At 40.4% G+C, this 22,152-nt stretch overlaps 1 protein-coding gene across 1 annotated transcript; it reads left to right on the top strand.

The window, feature by feature from the left end:
* The first annotated feature begins 644 nt into the window (after positions 1 to 644).
* On the top strand, positions 645 to 18,964 carry gask1a (golgi associated kinase 1A). The gene is made up of 6 exons (XM_055042086.1): positions 645 to 838; positions 10,839 to 11,867; positions 12,101 to 12,520; positions 17,507 to 17,629; positions 17,873 to 17,976; positions 18,592 to 18,964. The coding sequence occupies exons 1-6, from the start codon at positions 836 to 838 to the stop codon at positions 18,794 to 18,796; spliced, it is 1,884 nt and encodes a 627-aa protein (XP_054898061.1). The 5' UTR covers positions 645 to 835; the 3' UTR covers positions 18,797 to 18,964.
* Positions 18,965 to 22,152: the final 3,188 nt, after the last annotated feature.

The raw sequence follows: 22,152 nt of genomic DNA, 5'->3' as shown, positions 1-22,152 counted from the left end.
AACTCTGACTCCTCCACAGCAGTCAAAACCTTGTATGCCCTTCCGGGTTCAACACCTCTCAACTCCCTGTCACCTCTTGGCTGACATCTGATGACCAATCACAAAATACTCATGTTTGGCTCCTATTCTGCCCTTTTAACATTGCCAAAAGCAGAACTGTGATTTCAAATCTTATATATTTGCTTCAACACTTAAAAAAATGTCTGTTGATGCATTTGGTGTCACTTATTTTGAAGTGTCATGAATGCCGTGGAAGATTTTAACTGGAGTAAGAAACATACGTTTTTTTCTTATTTTCTTCCTTTTTTGGAACCAGAATCACACAGCTGAACTTTAACTTAAGGAACATTTAGAAAGTTTAGCAACTTTGCAAACTAATAACTACGGAGACAGAAGCAGAGGAGATGATGTTCTGTTATTTTTCATTGCTGTCAATAATCATTACCGTCAGAAGCAGAAAGGCTCTGGCTGATGGGAGCTGGTTAAATTTGTATCTTCTGCTCACCTGCTGGCTGCAGTGCTGCTGCTGTGGACTGGGAGAAGCTTCAGGAGGCAGAGCGAGGGGCAGAGTGTGATCAGATTTCACTCCAAGCTGCGCTCCTCCTCACACACTCTGCCTTTTACTCTCAAATCCGCTTTTCAGCGCGATGATCCCCAGGGAGCAGAGAGCCACGGCTCCTGTCTGCAACCTGCGGCTGCATGACGCTCTCTGCCAGAGCCACTAGCAGGCTCAGAGGATCGGCGGCCGGCCGCTTCACAGAGATCCGGGGATATCCTGCAGCTCCTGGGATGGGTCTGGGATAAGTCACCTCTCCTTTGGAAAGGAACAGCAAACATGGTAAGACTCTTTATTCAGAATCAGCCTCTGTCAGAACTTTTTCTACTGATTTAATGATTTGGGTTTAGGTTCAGAACAAAGTTACTCCTTTTCTGTCTCATCGATTCAAACTCTGTCATGACTTGGGAATTCTTAATTAGGAATTTCCAAGTCACATTTCAGACTGTTAAAATCAAAATGCTCTAAGTGAGCATTTTGATTTACAAATCTGTCATTTTAAAAGTTACAATAACAATGTGTGATGTAATCTCCTTCCTGATCTAATTGCCTCAGTCATTTTATTTTGCCAAAAATGATTTATTTATTTATGTATTTTGCCTAAATGATCTTTTGGGAAAAAAAAAAAAACATAAAAAGACTTAGCCCATCATTATATGAATGTGATGATCTAAAATCAAAAGTATAAATTTAAGGCATCATTTATACTTGTGAAATTTAAATTCACAATTATGTTTCCAAGCAATATTTTCTCTTCTCAAAGACATAATAATGCGACTCAATTTTCGACACTGAATGGACATTGAGTGTTAAACGGGCTCAAAGAATTTATGATTACTGAAAACTGACAAGAGGGAATGAGAAGTGTCATTTTGTATTAGGGATTTTTCATTTCTTTGTTTCCTCTTAATTCATAATGAGCTCCTTACTTTCAGGACACAAAGTATGACAAGCTGTTTTCCTATTCGGAGAATTGAATATGAAGATTACTTAACCACAGTCATCCGCCTTCCTTGAATGAAAAAATAAAAGCGTGAAGTTGCCGGGCAACAGCATCACATCTAGAAAGGTTATTGCAAACAAACAGAGCCATGACCAGCTTGTTTTCCCCCAGAACTCTATTCAGTGACACTTTCATTCTGCAAAGTTGTTTGCAAAGAGTTTTGAATAGAATTGGGTTTGCACACCTAAACAAAGTTTCACCCACATTTTAAGGAGTCTCTGAAGTTTCACATTTCAAATTGGTTCCATATGCTGAGCAGAGCCGGCGCTGAATGTTTCAAGTGCCACATAGAAAGCAAGAGGGGAAACTCTAAGACTGTTCCTCTCTATTTTTCCCATTTTGGTTTTGTTGTTGTGGTAACAAAACCCCCATAACCGAGTAGAAAAAAAATAAATCTCTCTGACCAGAGTGGAAGACTCCAAATTTTTTCATGTCTTTCTGTTTTTTTTTTCCATTTGTTTGGATTCTTTTTTTTTTCCCTGTCTCCTGCCACAGCTCTGGTTGTGTGTGTTGCATATCAGAGACTGCTGGGGATCGTGTTGTTAGAGCAGTTTACTGCCGTCTGTCAGTGAAAGACACAGTCAATTAGTGGACAGCTACACTCATTTCACGTTGACACACACCTCCATAACTCCTGAAACCAACAGGTGCGGTTTGTTTGTGGCAGCGGCGTCGCCGTCTCCCCAATTGGTCCAGATGGGACCAATTTAACCCTTGTGTTGTCTTCTGGGTCAAAATGAACCCATTACAATGTTTACTTGTAGATATAATACCTCTAAACTATCTTTTGAAATTTTGTGACTTTTCCTAAATTGACTAAATTGACTAATGAATATATTTCATTAGAAAAAGCAATACTTTGTTTTTGTTTATATTTCCGTGTAGGATACAAGGATTGTCTTATGGGTCATTTTTGTTCAGGTGAGTCACTGCAAAGGAGTTTGGAAGAAGGGAAGGAAGTGTGAGTGTGTGTGTGTGTTCTTGTGTGGGTGTGTGTGTGTGGGGGTGTGTAGGTGTGTGTGTGTGTGTGTGTGTGTGTGTGTGTGTGTGTGTGTGGTGTGTGTGTGTGTGTGCGTGTGTGTGTGTGTGTGCGCGCACTGAAAAATGGTTTATCAGATTTTAATTTTTTGTTTGAATGCAATTCTTACAAATATTTCAGTTTGCATGGGTTAAATCAAAATACTGATTGTTTTTGAAAATCAGTATTTTCTGATGTATTTATAATGAATGCAATGCAGAACTCCTGGTGGTTTAGTGTGTCAATGCAGAAGGATCAGTTTTTGCCCCGTCAACAGACACTGGTTGGTTAAACAGGATTAAGAGGGCGGCAGCAGAGACAGAAATTACAGATTGCATTGTTAGAAGAAAATAAACAGTTTGATTAGTAAGAAGCTGGAAATGCAGCAGTGTTTATAGTCTGTCTTTTATAGGGTTGCGGTGAGAAACTTCAGCACTAATAGCTGCTTCCTTTATGGTGTCTGGCTGTTTCTCCACCTCTTCACAGCCTGTGTCCAAGCAGTAATGTCTCATATCTCCAGAGTCAACAGAGGGTAGAACAGTATAAATGTAGACGTGTTTGTTCATCACTCTGGAAAAAGAGCAAAACTCATAAAGCAGAAATAAATAAATAAAATAAAAGTTGGTCCATCCACCCAATTCCCTCCCACCCATTTCCCTCCCACCCATCCATCCATCCATCCATCCATCCATCCATCCATCCATCCATCCATCCATCCATCCATCCATCCATCCATCCATCCATCCATCCATCCATCCATCCATCCATTTTCTTGCACCCTTATCCCTTTGGGGTTAGGAGGGGTGCTGAAGCCTATCTCCAGCTGTCAGAGGGCGAGAGGCGGAGTCACCCTGGACAGGTCATCAGTCCATCGCAGGGCAACACAGAAAGACAGGACACACAACAATGCGCGCACACACACACCTAAGGAGAGTTTAGACAGACCAATCAACCTAACAGTCATGTTAGGGCTGTAAATCACTGATAACAAAGAAAGCTGTATGCGGCGCTTTCCCCAAAACACCACATCTGAAGTCGCTCCCAAGTAGTTTTTGTCGCTCCAACACCTGAAAAGACGCTAACTTCTCCTCTGATTGGCTAATAGATGATGAGTGCTAGTGCCAAGGCTGAATTATGAATATATTTCTAGTTATATATAAAACTGTTTACATCCATGTAAAAGTGCCAGGACTTTTTAATGACTTATCGCGTGAACTAGTTTATTCGTTTGTGATTTTAATTTAGTCTCTTATTGAGTGGAAACACCGTAATTGTTTTTTTTACATTAGCAGAATATAGACAGAGATTTGACAACATTTGTAATGAAAGTGCAGCTTCTGTCACTTACTTTCCATGCATGTATATTGATTTCTTCAATAGTTCTGGATGTAACCACATTGTGGGGTTTTTTTTCTTTCTATTTGTATATCCTTTGGGGCGAATCCCACTCCAAACAGAACAGCATTGCTTTGCAACAATTCATACAAAAAATTATTTTGTTTTTGTCTCACGCAAAGGATTTGTCTTCTGAATGTGTAACTAAAGACACTTTGCAGACTGGTCCTCTGAATCTGTCTGTCATTCAATAAAAATATTAAACTAAATAAAACCAGGCAAATCTGGGCAGCACTTTATTCTGACATGTGGCACTAATGTTTGAACCAAACAGCACCTCCTGCAGTTCCTCGATGCAAATGCTTTTGCTGCCACAACTGGCAAATGAGCTGAAAGAAATGGTGATTTTTTTTTTCTTCTGTTGGCTGTAGAGAGAAAACAGACTAAATATAGTTTATTTCTTTTGAATGCTGCACTTACTTTGTAATGTTAGCCTTTGTTATCTTTTGACTGTTGCTTCCTTCTGCAAACATTCGTTTTCATGCTGCACCTTCCTCTCAGGAGAATGGAATGTGGACTGGGAAACAGATTTGTCCACGTATGCAAGCCAGTCGCAGGCAAAAAGAGAGGAGGATTCTTGTGCCAAAGAATAATTACATTCAGGCTTGTGATCTGCTGTCCGGGCCTCACATCTAAACACGGAAAACACAATCAAAGATCACACTTTCCAGAGCTTTTTAAAACTGAAAATAATCCCATCTGTTAGTCAGACAGCAATGTGTTTGCAGTGCTGAGAGAATGTGAAGACGAGTTTTGAAGCTGCCTGGGACGTATCAGGAATAGCTGTGGGCAAAGTAAAACATAACATTATTTTAAATAGGCATTTAATTAACCGAAGCTAATTTAGAAAAAAGCTAATTGGAAAGAAAATACTGTACGGTGTTAATTGTAGTGTTATGGCTAGATTCAATATTTGCAGTTTTTGGATTTTGCTGTAACCTTTTTGAATGTATTCAGAATGTGTCCTTGAATACTTTCACAGTATTAGGCGTCTATGTGCCTTGTGTTTCAACAGGGGAAGCAGACCTGATGTCTTAGGAAAAAATTCTCCAAGGCAGTACTTTGGAAAAAGTAGAGCCTTGCTGCATAATTACCTCAGTAGAAATTTAGATTATTACTCTGGAGTTCCAGTATTCACAGCAGTACCAGACCATAACTAAAGATCAGATAAAGAGTAAATAACAGAAAGTCAATAATACTCGAGACCTCTTCTAAAAATGCTTGTAGCTAATTATTTTAGTACTTCAAACACCAAATATACCTTTATTTGCATAGATGTGCACAAGAAAACAAGAAAACTGTCTTGGCATTACCGCTGAAGTTAACTGTCTTTCAAATCTCCACTCTTTGGGGAACAGCCAGTCAGACTGCTCCTTCATTGGCTGATTAGAAAACGTCAGCCAATGATAAGTCAAGTAGCATTCTGCCATATCTAAGTGGAGTTTTCCTATGAATATTTTAGATGTACTTGATGAACAAATCAGCAAATGGACTGCTAATAATATGGAGTTCCATAGAAACCCTTGAAGATTTGGGTTAAATGTTTTTGGTTTCCTTCTACGAGCTTCTCTCAGTTTTCTTGAGTTCTGGTCCATTCCTCCTGCCAAAACTGGGTCTGGTTGACTTTAACTTGAAGACTGATGTCTTCAGACCAGTGGTCTCAAACCTACAGAGGACAATTACTTTGTCTTACCAGCTTCAGCAGCATTTTCACAAGGTATCTGGTTCTTGTTCTGGAATCAATTTGCACATTTTAGACCTGAACTTGTTCATCTCTGGGATTTGTTACAAGCAAAGCAACTTTGGGGTTTCTTACACTAGCAAATTGCTAGTGTGGTATACCAACTGAATTACTAATGCGGTACACCTTGCATGGCAGTGCTAACAGAAATGCCATTCCAGGCATATTTGAGGATATGCTTTGTTTGTGGAATATTCCCAAAAGTTGTTAATGTTGCGCTCGGGGACAAAACACAATCAAAGTGCTGAGTGACACGAACCTCCCTAAGTTTATACCCTCCAGCTCGCTGTTAGCGAGAGACTTCTGCCTCAGGGAAGAGTAGCGGAAGTTGTTTCTGTTGGATGTAGAATAGTTGGGCATCTTAAACACTCCACCTTCACATACTCCTGCTTGAAAGATGTTCACTGCACCTCAATCAGCCCATAAGAAGATTCCAGCAAGATGTGCAGACCTGGTGGAAAAGCTTTTTTTCTCATTCTCCATAAACAGAAGCAGGTTTTGGGAACCTTTGGGTCTGAATATGAGCTGCCTGATGACCTCACTACACATCAGTGGACAATCATGGAAAAGCCTACAGGATTATTAGCTCTGAGTGAGGAACTGACGCTGCAACTTAGCGCCGCTGAAGCTTTGGCCTCTGACATAATTCCTGTTGTGACTGCACTGGCTGGAGAGGAACAGATGAGGAGGCATCAAAACCAACAGCTGTGAAGAGACAATTCTGTGACTCAGAAAAGCCAAACTCTACTGCATGGCAACAATCATCAGTCCAAGGTAAATAAAATGTGTTCTCAATCAAATGACAGAGAGAAAAGGACAAGGAACACGAAATTTGTCATTATGATTAAAACAAAAATCTTAGATATTAAAGTTTTGCATTATTTGCTTGGTTGGTTTCAAAGTAAAGCTGAAATTACTTTGAACAATTGTTGATTTTGATCTGTCAGCAGATAAATCCTTTTAGACAAATTGTAAATTATGGAAACTTCTACAGTAAATAATTTTCTAGTTTCTGTGCAGAGAATTGCTTCTATAAATCTACTTTTGAGTAACGTCTCAGGTTATTGGTGTCTGATCAAACTGTGATTATCTACTTCACCTCATTGCGGGTAGACACATCAAATTACTGTGCTGCCATTTACTGATAACACACACTCACACACACATGCACATGCACGACACATAAATAGAATGCTTATCTTTTAAATCTGCTACATACACTCAGTTTATTGCTGTTAAAAGTCAGCAAAAACTTTAAGGCATAAAGAAAATGAGCACACTTCGTTATATGGATGTTAGATGAACATTTTCCATGTGATGAATCTGTTCAACTGGTATATGTGCTCCCAGACTGCTGTACGGTGACTGACTAGTGGCCCCCACACAACAAGTATGTAGGTGTACAAACTGCAGAGACACATTTCTGATTGGTCCAGTCAGAAATTAGTGAAATGATTTTCTGCCTCTCAGGAGCTGGAGTTTGATCCAGCTACTAAATCTACATTTTAGACAGTTAATTATTTTGTTTGTCTTCTGAATTGAATTTAGACTTACACATAATTTTTTGTCTTTGCACAAAGACACAACAGTGAATTTAGCAACTAAATGTCGTTGCTTGGCTACCAAAGTTCACATAAAAAATGCTGAAAAACAAATTTCAGTGTGAATATAAATACCTATGAAAGTGTTACTGATGCAGTTAGGAAAAAAAATACATACACAAATAATAATCTGTTGGTAAATATATATATAGCTTAATACTTGGGAGGATTATTGGTGTGATATTTGTGAAATATATGAACTTTTCGCTATGATTTATGCTGTTTAAAACATCAAGCGTGTCTTGTACCTAAATAAAACACAAAGCATAACCCACTTGGGCGTCGTGAGCGGTCATTTGATTCTGCAGCAGAACGCTACCGACAGCAGAACTGGGGTGTGGACCGCTCACATTTCATTACACAGGAAGAACACCTCTCTGTTTGTACTTACAAAGGAATCGACACAAGGTCGCTTTCTGTCTCTTAAATGTATGAGTATATTCACATACATTGCATTTTTTCTGGATTTTATTCCTGGCATAGCAGAAATACAGGATAAACTTAGCGGTTCATGAATACAGTGGATCCCTTCCTGTCTGAGGTTCAGGAAAATTCCCAGAGAATTCAGCTAGTTGGAAAAGTTTAGTGAGTCGGATTATGATAATGTAAACACTAGGCATACATGTTCCAGAGTGGTTGTCAAAACTGTTTTGTGGTGGACATTTATAATATTGTTTCTCATTTATAGAGAGAAATTTCTTATAATTATAATTTCTTATAATTACGATCTATCATAATGATAAATTCTAATTAATGCAGTTTAAACATACCTAAAACTGTTTTTGTACTTTTTTTGTCAATGATAGCATCAATAAATATCAATAAAATTAAATGAAATAGGAAAATATGAACTTATCCACTTACTGTAGATTAGTGACTGGTGTCTATAAGAAGCACATTACAAAAGAGAACGTTTTTCAAGACCAGTGTTTGTGTTTCATGCAGTGTCAGCCATAAAAAGTAACGAATAGTTCTCATCACCATTTTATGGGTATCACAATGGAACCAGAAAATATCTGCATTAAAACTTTAGGGTTAAAGTTTTATGCTGACTTTATCACTGGGTTGTGATAAAGTCAAGGTATGTGGGAAAGATCATCACCATCTTTTATTCAACACAATCACTCAGTGCAGCAACCTAATTTCTCTGCTTCTCTGAATTGTCTCACTGAACGTATCATTACCTTTTCGTCCATCTGTCCCTGTTCCCTGTCCTCCCTCTGCTCCATCCTCTCCTGAGGTGAGCTGATTGGCTGGCTGACTGACTGGATGGCTGCAGCACCTGCTGCGTGTCTCAACATATTACTGCATACCATCCCTGCAGTAATTCCTAGCAAAGAAATAGGAAGAAAAAGATAAGAAAACAAACAAAAAAAAGGGCTGGGAGGTCACAGCTTGTCAGAGCAGATGAGGTGGTTGGAGGAAGATGAGAAGTGTGGATCCAATCCAAATATTCAGAGATGTGAGAGCAGCAGGTGGGTGGAAGCTGCTGGTGTTGAGCTGCAGTCAGAACAAGAACAACGAAGAGTCACAAACACAGAGATAATGTTTAATCCAGCAAAAACAAATGGGGGGGAAAAACAAACTGTTTTTACAGAAACCTGCATGGATAACATAATATTAATCCAACCTATTGAAAATAAAAGCAAATAAGATTATTTTTTATATCATGGGAGGAGCTGCCTCACTGCTTGTAAGTCAAGATTGTAGAAATGAAGAATGTCTTAAGATTAAAACTATTCCCTGATAGTTTTCTCCTCAGGTCATCAGCAGGCTGGTAGTGAAGGAATGCAGCCAGACATTCATAATAATACAGGGCAATAAAAAATGGCTGCAAAAGTCTGCTACAAGTGAGCATTCTGTAGGGATCAAATATTATATTATCTTATGGGAAGACAGATTCCTTTGTCTACACACACATATGCCTTTGTTGGTCTATGGGGCCATCAGTGTGTTTACCATAGGAGACACTACTGCTGCTGCACATAGAGCCTGTTTTTTTCTTTACATTCCAGGTAAAGAATAATGGGATCCTTTCACTAAAGTCCCAGAGCCTGGTGAGAATCTGGGAATGTGGTTAACAGCTGGAAGGTTGGAAAGATTTCCCGAGGCCCTGAAACATTCCTGCCTCTGAATGAAGATGGCTGATTTACGGTGCCTGCAGAAATACCCGCTTAATTCTCCCCCATCTGTGTTTGACAAACCAACACAAAGGAGTGAATGAATAAAAAGTGGAAATTAAATTCCAGATCTAAATCCAGCTGGGAATCTGACCGCGTCTTGACAATGGATGTCGATCAACTCTCCATTCGCTCTAACAGATTGTATATTTTGTCTAGCACTTCATAGGTATGCTACATATTGTGTTGGTCTGTTGCATAACAATCCAAATGAAATGAAGTTATTTTCCAGCTGGGATTGAAGCCAGAGGTGCTAAAGTTTTGTGGGAATGTCTGCAGCTTAAGACAATAAAAGTCATCTTGATTTGTGATGTTTTGTCGATCGGTTAAAAGTCTTTATCTCTCCACCTTTCTGTTTACATCTTATGAAAAAGGAAGTCTATCTCAGTGTCTTCAGAGATTCTGTCATTTCCTTCAGTGGTTCTTGTCGCAGCGCCACCACAGGTGAAAAGGGGAACAGGTTTTTCAAAGGGTTGAGTTCACTTGGTGCAGTGCAGCGAAAAGCAGCAGCTGAAAATGAAACAAATGTTGCAATGCTGGTCCTCAATAGAACCGAGTCTACCGGACTGGACTACCGCTGTGGAAATACCTTAAATCTTTGATTTCCTGCAGCCTGTTTTTGCTCCATTGCTGCTGTCACCTTCCTTCACCAACAGCGTGTCGAATGGAACCACCTGCAGAACCAAATGTTTGGGAAAGGAAAGGCAGCACTGAATTATGGGTCTGGCACATTCATGCTGGTCTCAGAAGGACAGTCCATCTTTCCTGTCAATACTGGAAGCATTGGCTTCTTATTCTGCTGCTCTCAGCACACAAACACACACACATGGCTGCAGCTCTGATCTCTTCTTACTGTTTTGGTTAAATGTCACAGTAATCTCCAGCTGCTACATATTGTATCAAACTTGAAATGCGTCTTTTCCTGCAGGCAGAGGAACACACACACACACACACACACACACACACACACACACACACACACACACACACACACACACACACACACACACACCCACACACACACACACACACGCACACACACACACACACACACACACACACACACACACACACCCCCACACACACACACACACACACACACACACACAAACACACACACACACACACACACACAAACACACACACGCATACACACACGCGCACACACTGCGGTCCTGCAACCAGAAGTTGAGCTGAGGGAACCTTCCAGATGCATAAACACTGTTTTCTGTTTAGAGAAAATTGCTAACTACGAGATTTATAATCCTAGTCCAGTATAATTATACTTCTGCTGTTCTCTAACTGGCAGTCCTCTTTCCTTTTTTGTATTTTTGATTTTCTCAGAACTGGAGAGTGTGGACGAAACTCTGCTGTGGCCCAAGATGGATTGTTGTCCTTTCTCCTCTCCTCCTCCTATTCCTCATGATCTTCGTGATGGAGGTCACTTTGCCCCTCCCTGTGCCGCCCGCTGATGTCGACCGGCGGCCGTCCAAAGCTCTGAGTGCCATGAGGAAGCTGAAACCCCGGGTAGTGGAGCTCGCAGCACTCAGCGGCTTCCAGCAGCCTGCTCCTCACATCCACAGCAGGACCAGGAGACACAGCTCTGGGAAGGAGATGTCCACACACTCAGCACTGCTAAAGCCTGTCGCAAACTCTGCAGGACCTGTTAAAGTCAGGAGTCACCCTGACGTCCATAACAAGAAGCAAAGCAGCCAAGACATGGCGGATGTATTCGCTCACTCTCATCGTCCTGATTTTACAGGGAACAACATGGAGCTCCAGCGCAGAACTAAGCCGAGCAGCCACACTGCTGTGGTGAAGCACACGCTACACACACACACTCATCTCAAAGGAAATGTTTCCAAATCAGACCACAAGTCTTCCGCAGCAGACACCATTAAAAGCGTCCAAAGAGCAGTTCACAGACACACACACCAGGACGCAGTCAGACAGACGACTGACAGCCAGACCAGGGAGAAGCAAAACCAACGACACACAGCTTTGGAAAGACACGGAAAAGCTCCAAAGCACTCTGGGAAACCTGCCAGTGTGGGTAAGGAGGAAATGCCCTCTAGTGATCTGCGAGAGGATCGTCATTTATCACGGGATGACAGAGAGGCTGCATCAGAAGTTGAAGCCACCGCTCAGCAGGGTGACAGGGACTGGTGTCAGGGCCTCCCAGAGTTGGACTTTTTAGACGCTGACCAAAGGAAGATCAGGGTGGGTGGAGACCTGCAGCATGTTCACTGGCTCAGCAGGGACGACATAGAGAAGATGGAGCTCCTGGCTGGTGGGGAAGTTGTCAGTAAGAGCCGGGTGCCGGCTCATGGACAAGTCCTGCAGGTGGCTCTAGGTCTGCCTGCGCGTCACCAGGTGTGTTCCTCCATCCCTCTGTGTTGCTAAATTATTGAAAAAATAAACATATGAGCTCAACAACAAGACATTTGTTGTTTTTAATTTGTTCTGTGTTTCTGACCAGATTGTTTCATTAAGTACTGAAGGGTGCACTTTCTTTTTTTCCAGACTGTGGTTGTATTTGTTTTAAATCTCAATGAAAACAAAAAAACAACTAAACTGTAAAATCTGAATGTGCTTATCTGCCACAGAACATCCCACCACTGAGGGATTCACAGCAGCATGGAGCTGGACACAGCGGCCTCTGCCAGCGGGGGCTGTGCTCCCTGGTCAAACGCCCTGACGACTGGTTTGAGGTGTTTGCTTTCCACCTGGACAGAATCCTCGGACTCAACAGAAGCTTGCCGGCAGTTCTCAGAAGGTTCCACGATCACATTCTGCCCTACAGATTCACTGACGGTGAGCCGAGGCCGGCGGTTTGGTGGGACCCGGACATTCAGCATCTGGATGATAAGGACAGCGACCAGAACTCAGTGCCTCTCAGCTGGGTCCAGTACCAGAAGCTGCTGCAGGCCCAGTGTGGGAACCAAACAAGTCTGAGCTCAGAGCCATGTGTTGGGGTTCTGCATGCAGAGTGGGGAAGACTGGCTCTGTTTGACTTCTTATTACAGGTAAGAGAAGATGTTTCCGTTTTCTTCTTTTGACTCATTATGAAGAAGTATTCAAACCTGTTTATCGTGTAAACATTCGATCCTGCTGCAACTTTTGACCTTCATATATCTTATTGGGAGTTTCTATGACAGTCACTAAGTAATGCCTCTTTATGATGAGGGATAGAAGTTGAAGGATAGAATGTTGCTTTTAAATTTTTAACTAATAAATGTCCTAGTTACTTATAGCCCCTTTTACTCAGATAGTCCTAAATAAAATTCAGGGTAGGTTTGTTTTCGATGCAAAGTTTTTCTGTCTCTCTCCTTTGATCTGAATCTATGAACCAATTTTTTTCTGCTTCTCCATGTTTCCAGGGAAGACCATATATATTTAACATAGCAATAAATAACCAGATTCCTCATAAAAATCAAAGTGTGGCTGGCTTGATCTGGTGTGCATGTAGTTCTCCTTCAGTAGAAAATATGGGTCAAAACGAAGCATAAGTGTTGCACGCTGTTACGTAGTCTCCTTTGAACTCATTGTAGTTGCATTGGGAGCAAATTAGCTCCCATATTTTACTGGAACATGTTGCAGGTTTTGAAATGGAGGAATGACTTGAACACAAACAATTGTATTTATGTTCAATGTACAGAAGATATACAGTTCATACAGTATGATATATAATTCACCTAAAGATAAAACGTTATGACAACACTACTGATAATTAACATTAATGTGATTATGCTAAAAAAAAATTTCAGCTAAAAGAGAACATGAGTTTTGTGTGTGCGTGTGTGTGCGTGTGTGTGTGTGTAGGGGTGGGGGTGCGTTTTTTTCCCAGTGCAGTGTGTAAACTTCCTTTAAGCTTCTGTCACTTTAGGGGATAGTTCTTACTCAAATAGTAACTTCTGTAGCTTCTATTTCCTCACAGAAACATGTATTTATTTATGTTTTTCAGTCTAAACATCAAAATCCCCAGGGTAGCAGTAATACAAGTACACAGACACAAATAAGAGCCTGAAAAGGAAACTGAATACATAACAAATCCAGAAGCTGTGCTAATCCTTTGTGAACTAGAATAAACATTAAGAGGTGAAGAAGAAAATGTGTGTGGTTCTTGGTAATTCAGCATATAGCATATGAATTGCATTTGAGGCATATCTTGATACAGTCATTTTTACAATGTTTTCTTTTCAGTTTTGTCAGTAAGAGCAGTAAGAAGTAAGAGCAAATGCAACATTTGAAAAACCTGAGGTCCTTCAAAATCCAAAAAGTAATTTTTTATTCCCAATCCAGCTAAATAAAACTCACTGAAAGCCACAAACGTGGCACATCCTTTTCCATCCATCCATCCATCCATCCATCCATCCATCCATCCATCCATCCATCCATCCATCCATCCATCCATCCATCCATCCATCCATCCATCCATCCATCCATCCATCCATCCATCCATCCATCCATCCATCCATCCATCCATCCATCCATCCTTCCATCCATCCATCCATCCATTTTCTGTACACCTTTGTCCCTGGAATCAGGAGGGGGTGCCGGTGCCTATCTCCAGTGAACGTTTGGGGCGAGAGTCAGGTTACACCCTGGACAGGTCGCAGCCTGTCACAGGACCACCTTTTACAAAACATACACATCGAACAAAGTGATATTGATGTTATTTTTGAAGAACCACTCATATTTCTATTTTTAGGTTATAAAATAGACAAAACAATTAAACATTGTGAAAATTTTAATTTTCTTCTGTAGAATGTTGAAATTTATGAAAAAAGTATGTAAAAAAATTTTATTAAAAATTTCCATGATTTCCAACCTAAAGACATAAAAATGTAATAAAAAGATCTATAAAGACATTTTATTGTGGAGATTCAGTGCAGTTATTGGACATCATCACACACTGAAAATTTCTTTTGTTTCTGCCCGGGTTACTTGCATGCACAGTAAATGATTTTCTGTCTCTGTGTGTTTTGAACATATTGCTTTGCTCGCTCTCACATGTCTGAAACAGGATGGAGCCTCTAATTTCACAGCCTGCAGCAGTAATTTAGAGCTGCTTTGTTCTGAGTTGGAGTGTGTATGTATGTTTGTGACTGAATATGAATAACCCATGAGGCAGATTCTTCCTCTTGCTGCCAGTACTTGATCCCTGTAACATGTCCAACCTCTAATAGCCTCAGATTGAGATGAACACTTGTTCCTACCTGCTGGCTTGACAGGAGCAGAGCAGCAAACAGCAGAAGGTTTGGGGAGGGGAGGAGTGAATGGGTCTGGGATTCTCTGAAGGGAATTCTAGTTCCACTTCAAAAGCAGAAAATTGACTATATCACATGGCATTCTGGGTAAATACAACCAAACAAACATGCAGGTCTGGCATTAGCAGGAGAAATGGCTCAAGGATTTTTGACAATAGAGAAATAATACAACCGCTAAAATCTGACACCACTCCATTTTTGTTTGCATTTTGTGAAGAAGAAAGTTGTGTTCAGTGTCTTTGGAGATTTTTGTGATTTTTCCCTCAGAGGTTCTTAGTGCAGCGCCACCACAGATGAGGAGGGGAACAGGTGTTCCAAAGGCTTTGCTTTGTTTGGTGTGCAGAATTAAAGTGAACCACAGCAGCTGGAAATGTAACAAATGGAGCACATTTGGCCTCCAATTGAACATAGTCCACCAGATTATCAGGCGTGAAAACCCCCTTACTCTGTCGTCTTTGTCTTCTGCAGATTTCTGAGTTGATCTTCTGTGTTAATGGGTCATTTGCCCTCAGTTCATGCTTCAGCTTCTCTGCATTTTGCTGATTGTTTCCATCTGGTTCTCATGGTTCTTTTATGTCCCCAGCAGATAAGATGTCTGTCAATTTCTTCCACTCTTCACCAGGTTCTTGCCATGTGAGTTCTCTGGTGTCCAACCTGCTCTTCTTGAATGCTTTCTGACTTTCGGTTATTGTAATTAGAGGATGTAACAGCATTATGACTATGGTATAAAACACCACTTCCTGTTTTTTTTGTTATACATGCTGATGTTCTCTCAACTTGATCTAGTAGCTCCATGGTGAGAAATAGGGGTTTGTTTTTATTGATCTGTACTTCATTTCAAGCTCCTTTTAATATGAAGGGAGTTTCATAAATAAAATTGATTGATTGATTGATTAATTGATTGATTGATTGATTGATTGATTGATTGATTGATTGATTGATTGATTGATTGATTGATTGATTGATTGATTGATTGATTGATTGATTGATTGATTGATTGATTGATTGATTGACATTAGAAACCACCCTAGGTTTGTGGATCTGACTGGTCCAACAGTGCCCCAGCCCAACCTGTTGCTAATTGCTTTGAAAAATGGGAGCACCAAAAATAACCAAAAATGAAATAATAAGAATTCCTAGTCAACATTCTGTCATTGAATGCACCATTGCACCCAAACAACATAAAAAAATGCAATAAAAATCTTGAAATGTTGAAAAAATACAATAAAGTTATCATAAAATAAAATATTAACAGTGTTGATTGTTAGTAAATAAAGCATACATTATATTATTGTGAGACTTTTCCACTGCAGTGTCTTTGAATATTGTTCAGAACCATGGACAGCAGCATCCCAGAAATCAGGTTCAAGTTAGGTTGAAAGAGAGCTGATGTTCACTCTTGGTAGTAAGTCCTAAAACTTAAAGTAGATCTTGTTTATTACTTAAAACCTACCTTAGTTTAGGACCTAGAGTTTCCTTCTTTCTATTTGCCAAATTCTGAAATATTCTGTCCGAGGTGATACTGAAGAATTAGTCCATGAATTTGTTCCTTCAAGACTGAGCTACTCTAATCTTTTACCATCAGGGATTCACAAAATGCAGTGAAAATCCTGCCATGTGGCAAAGTGGCAATGTTCAGACTAAAACATTGAGAATATCAGAGTGATTAGTGGAGGAACTGAGCATCTGGGGAGTATTCTGATTGGTTGATGGTGACAGGGCAGGTTGAGAGGTATGGCATGTAAGTCTGGTGCTTAATGTGTCTTACTTTGTGCAGCAGCTGCTTCTGATGATTGAGCTTTGCTGAAGCAAAATGAAGCATTTGAACCAGCCAACCAGAATCTCAAGCTCTCCTTATGAATGTTGTTTTATAGGCAGGTATTCTAGAATGTGGCAAACAACTAGTGACCACCAAGATCACACAGGAGACTCACATGGGTCTGGAGAACAAAACCCAGCACCTTTTGGCAGATTGATCTGCAGGAGTAACTGCTGACAGAACATAAGGAGAGCTGCTATACAGGGAGCCCACAACAACAACAGGGTCAGCTGGAGTTGGTTTCCAGGCACGGCAAGAAAAGAATTATCCCATAGTCTGGCAAAGAAAACATCCTTCCATCCATCCATCCATTCCCTAACGAGGTCGGGAGTTGCTGGTGCCTATCTCTAGCTGCGTTCCGGGCGAGAGGCGGGGTACACCCTGGACAGGTCACCAGTCTGTCGCAGGCAAAGAAAACAAATTATCTTATATTTAGCTATGGACTTTTGAAATAGTATAGAATAAAGGAAAAAAGAAAGTTTTGTTGGCTTGGAAATGTTTTCCCCAGGTTCAGAATCTTCTTGTTTTGATGTTACTACTGCCACCTTCTGGTGTGGCATAATTACTATAATTATCCTTATTGGAATCCATTCTGCAGAGATTTTTCCCCCAAAACGAATAAAAAAAAATTCACTAGTTTAAATTATTAGGGCTTGAGTTGCACACTGTTTTAAGAGCAGTAACGTTTAGTGTCAATAAAGCCCAGATGTTTGGTGTTCTGAGTCATTTGTGTGGTAACATCAGTCAGACTAGTGATTCCTGTTAATACAAGCTGAGGTGAACCATGAGCTGCAGATCAGATAGATCCCTGTTTTCTGACCATATGTGATAAAAATATAATTTTTCACATTGCTTGTATTGTTTTTAATCTTATTGTATTTTTATTTTACATATTTCTAGTGCTCCTTTTTCTCTTTTTCCAGGTAAATGACCGTCTGGACAGGAACTGCTGTGGGTTTACACCTGATCCAGCAGAACTCTGTGTGGAGAACCGTCTGAACATTAAGTGTGGCAACAGCAAGGAGCTGCAGCTGGTTCACATCCTGGTGAGCAAAGCAATTATACGTTACTAGTGCAGTTTTAAAATCTAAGTCTTATGGAAACTGCTGTTTCAAACAGTTGTACAAGTCTCAAAATTTCAAGATGTTGCTATGTCGGTATTATGATGATAATGGGAATGTTGAAATCTAATACGCTGAAATGGATTGAATCACTTTCCTTGGTTCATTTTCCGTACATAGTGGTTTGGTTACGCTGCAGCATGCTGTTCATCTCTGCTGTTTGCTCAGGTGAGGAAGACGGATCCTTCCAGACTTGTGTTCATAGATAATGCTGGCAGACCAAAGCAATCCAACAGCAACCTCAACTTTAGGCTGCTTGAGGGCATTGATGAGTGAGTGAACTGTGTGACTGCTGAACAAACAGAACACACACACACACTTTCCCACATCTATGTTACAGAACAGGAGGAAGCACAAAAAACATCTAAGAACCTCTCCAGTCACCATTGTTAAAATCAACAACACCAGATGTCCCACTGTAGAGAGTTGTTCAGCTATTGTAACGTCTTTTACAAACTCCACCATTAAATGATTCAAAACCAGACTGTTTTTTTTTCTTTTTCTAACATAAACCGGCATGCTGGTGTCATGAAGTCATGATTAAAACAAAAAAGTCCAAATCAAAAATAAAAACTCAAAACAAAACCAGCTGATATGACTGAGAGCTGGCATATGGAGATATTTAAGCAGATGAGCTGATTAATGAACAGGTCCAGTATATTATAGGCCTGGCAGCCCGCCAGGCTAAGCTGTTATTTTTTATGTTTTTAGGAAAATAAAATAGATTTTAGAAATCGTTTAGTTGTTTTTTTTAAACAAGATTGCATGCGTCTCTGTTGCTCTGAGTGTTTCACTGGTGGAAGAAATTTATTCCTAAAAGATATGTTTATAGAAGATAGGTTTAGCTCAGGTGAAGCTCTTTCATATCCTCTGTCGTCTCTGCTCAGGTTTCCAGAGAAAGCTGTGTCTGTGCTCCGCTCTGGCTGCCTGGAACATCTGCTGCTGCGCTCCCTCTATGTAGACAAGGAGTTCTGGGAAAGCCGTGGCGGGTACACCGCTCTCAGGCCGCTGGTCCGCCTGGTGGAGGAGAGGGGGCACTACCTCCTCCAGCACATCAGAGACAAAAGGATCCGTCTCAGGAGGGACCTGTGATTCGGCTGGACCGAGCAAACTGGAATAGGAAGTTGAACTCATGTCCATGAATATGACAGCATTTCCTCAATGTGACCAAAGGTTGACAACTGTGGAGAAAAACAAACCAAATTCAGTTTGGCTTTAAGTCCATCCATCCATCCATCCATCCATCCATCCATCCATCCATCCATCATCCATCCATCCATCCATCCATCCATCCATCCATCCATCCATCCATCCATCCATCCATCCATCCATCCATCCATCCATCCATCCATCCATCCATCCATCCATCCATCCATCCATCCATCCATCCATCCATCCATCCATCCATCCATCCATCCATCCATCCATCCATCCATCCATCCATCCATCCATCCATCCATCCATCCATCATCCATCCATCCATCCATCCATCCATCCACCATCCATCCATCCATCCATCCATCCATCCATCCATCCATCCATCCATCCATCCATCCATCCATCCATCCATCCATCCATCCATCCATCCATCCATCCATCCATCCATCCATCCATCCATCCATCCATCCATCCATCCATCCATCCATCCATCCATCCATCCATCCATCCATCCATCCATCCATCCATCCATCCATCCATCCATCCATCCGTCCATTTTCTGACACCCTGGTCCCTAGAGGGGTCGGGAGGTACTGGTCTATCTACAGCTAACGTTCCAGGCGAGAGGCGGGGTGCACCCTGGACAGGTCGCCAGTCTGTCACAGGGCAAAACAGAATCAGACAGGACAAACAACCATGCACAGTGGTGCAGTTGGTAGCACTATTGTCTTGCAGCAAGAAGGTCCTGGGTTTGATTCCCAGCCTGGGGTCTTTCTGCATGGAGTTTGCATGTTCTCCCTGTGCATCGTGGGTTATCTCCAGGTACTCCGTCTTCCTCCCACAGTCCAAAAACATGACTGTTAGGTTAATTGGTCTCTCTAAATTCTCCCTTGGTGTGAGTGTGTGTGCATGGCTTTCAGTCAATTTATTTAAATAGCACCAATATAAACACATCATCGCACAAAAAAGTTGACTAGATTATGCGTTTCAGTTCATCCTACTTATCAAACAGTGCCGTCCATTTCAGTTTTATTTATCAAATTAGTCTAAAAGGTTTTCTATCTAAAGAAATCCAGTGGATTGCTTTGAGTCACTCACTGTGTTTCCATTCATCACAAAAACCACAAATTAGCAATTACAGTTTTTACAATGAATAAAAAAACTCAGTTAAAATTATACATGAATAAGTTTGTTCACTTGATAAATCATTAACAAACATGTGGCGTCATCATCGTCCAACCACCCCCTGTGTTCTTCTTCGTTGTTTGCGCCAGAGGCAAAATCCAGTTGATCATGTGACTTGTGTGATGCAAAAAAAGTGTTTCGATTGCAGTTTTACCACTTAAAAGAATTATGATATGATCAAACAGAACAAACGCCTCATCCCAGCATCAAAACTTCCAAAAATCTCGATTTTTTTTAAAATCTGTGTGTAAAAATAAGCAAAGACCCATTACATTCTGTTCACAGATATCACCTTTTTCTGCATGTATTTATGTATCTATTGTGTTGTGTTGGAGGCAGTCAGTGTCTGGGGTGGATGCCTGTTTTTATGAGATAAACTTTTAATCAAATGATTAAAAGGAAATTGCTTCTGGGCCAAATCCCAGCAGCGTTGGGATGAGGATGGACCCAAATGTGAACATTCTTTACATTTTCTTTTTTTGTGTTAAAATGCACAGCTATGCACAAAGCCATAATGGAAAAATAATAAACAAATAACTAAATCAGCGACTGGATAAAAATTGAGTTGTGTTAGAGAGTGAGTGAAGCAGAGGCATTTTTTGTCGAAATGACACTTTTCTAAAGATTAACTGTTTTTTTTAAATATGTGAATAGTCCAGAATAATTTTTTAACTCAGATTAAAAATTCCACTCATTCTCCAGTTTATGGCTTAGTGATATTTTCTGTGTTATCTCTGAATAAATGCTCTGAATGAGATGTCATGTCTGCCTTTCTTTATTCCCTGTTGATATGCTTCACTCCAATGTTGTGGCTGCTTTTTTAAATCGTGTAACTACTCTTAGTTAATGGCTGCAGGCAGTACATATTACATTGGGCTCATTAAAGCCCATCTGGATGATATCATTGCTGCAGTCATGCAGCTTTTGTGGTGTCAAGTTCTTATGAGCACAGAGAGAAAAATAGACACAGAAGCAGGATGTGAAGTAGAACTAAAGCCTGATGGGACTGGATGTCATTTTACTATTTGGATGATTCTGACTGAAGTACTTGAGACACTAAGAAGTAAAATCTTAGTGTCTTTCTAGGATTACAACACGGTTACTTCATCCCGAGGACTAAACAGAGCAACACGGGGTAAATGGTGTGGTGTATGCAGCTCTGGATCAGGACAGTCAGCTTTCAGTTCAGGACTCAGCAGTTCAGCTACGTCTCAAGGACAAGGAGTTCATGACAGCAGAATCTCCACGTTGTTCGAAAGAGGAGTGTAAGAAGCCATCTTCATTCAATATGAACAGCCAACATTTAACAGATCAAGCAGCTTCACCAATTTATTTCTGTACTTAAACTCAATTCCGTTTATTTTTGTCACCCCTGACAAAAACAAACCAAACGATGTACAGTGCCATCGTCACAAGGCTCTGTACAGAAAACGGCAATTCAATCCGTCCATATCAAGTCAGATTTAAACTATGCGGGATGAAAAAGTTTTTGCCCCACTTCCTTTTTTTTTTTTTTTTTGCATGTTTATCACTCTTCAGTGTTTTAAAACTTCAAACCAATTTAAATATTAGTCAAAGATAATAAAAGGGTACACAAGATCAAGTTTTCAAATTAAGGTGTTTGTTATTAAGGGGAAAAAATTGTGAAGAATTATTTTCTTCTTGCACAAAGGAGAAAATAACTAACATACACAACTATGTATATATTAGTTATTTATATTCTTTTAGCATCATAGAAAGATACAAAACAGGGCAGATCAAGTTAGTGGGATTTTAAAACTTGTTATTTGTTTAACTGGAAGCTGGTGTACAGATTTTAAGATGAGTGATGTTGAAACTTCTGCATGGAGTTATATGACTGGAGATTCCAACAAATAATGTGTTACAGTGATCTGACCGAGAAATAAATATGTTTTTCTAAACCAGGCTGGTTCAAGAAGGATTTGGCTGCTGATATGTTTCAAGGTGGTGAAATCTAGACTGCAATATTTCTGAAAATGTAGGTCACAAATTAAAGCTACATGTAGGTAAATAACAAAGGAGCAATATTAAGGATAAATATGGTTTTCCAGATTATTGTCCCTAAAAGAAAAAAAGCATGCTGA

This window comes from Poeciliopsis prolifica, unplaced genomic scaffold, assembly GCF_027474105.1.
Source record: "Poeciliopsis prolifica strain line A6 unplaced genomic scaffold, Auburn_PproV2 SCAFFOLD017, whole genome shotgun sequence".
Classification (NCBI taxonomy): Eukaryota; Metazoa; Chordata; class Actinopteri; order Cyprinodontiformes; family Poeciliidae; genus Poeciliopsis; species Poeciliopsis prolifica.
Note: the sequence above shows the minus strand (reverse complement) of the source record. Positions and strands in the feature narration are given on the sequence as shown.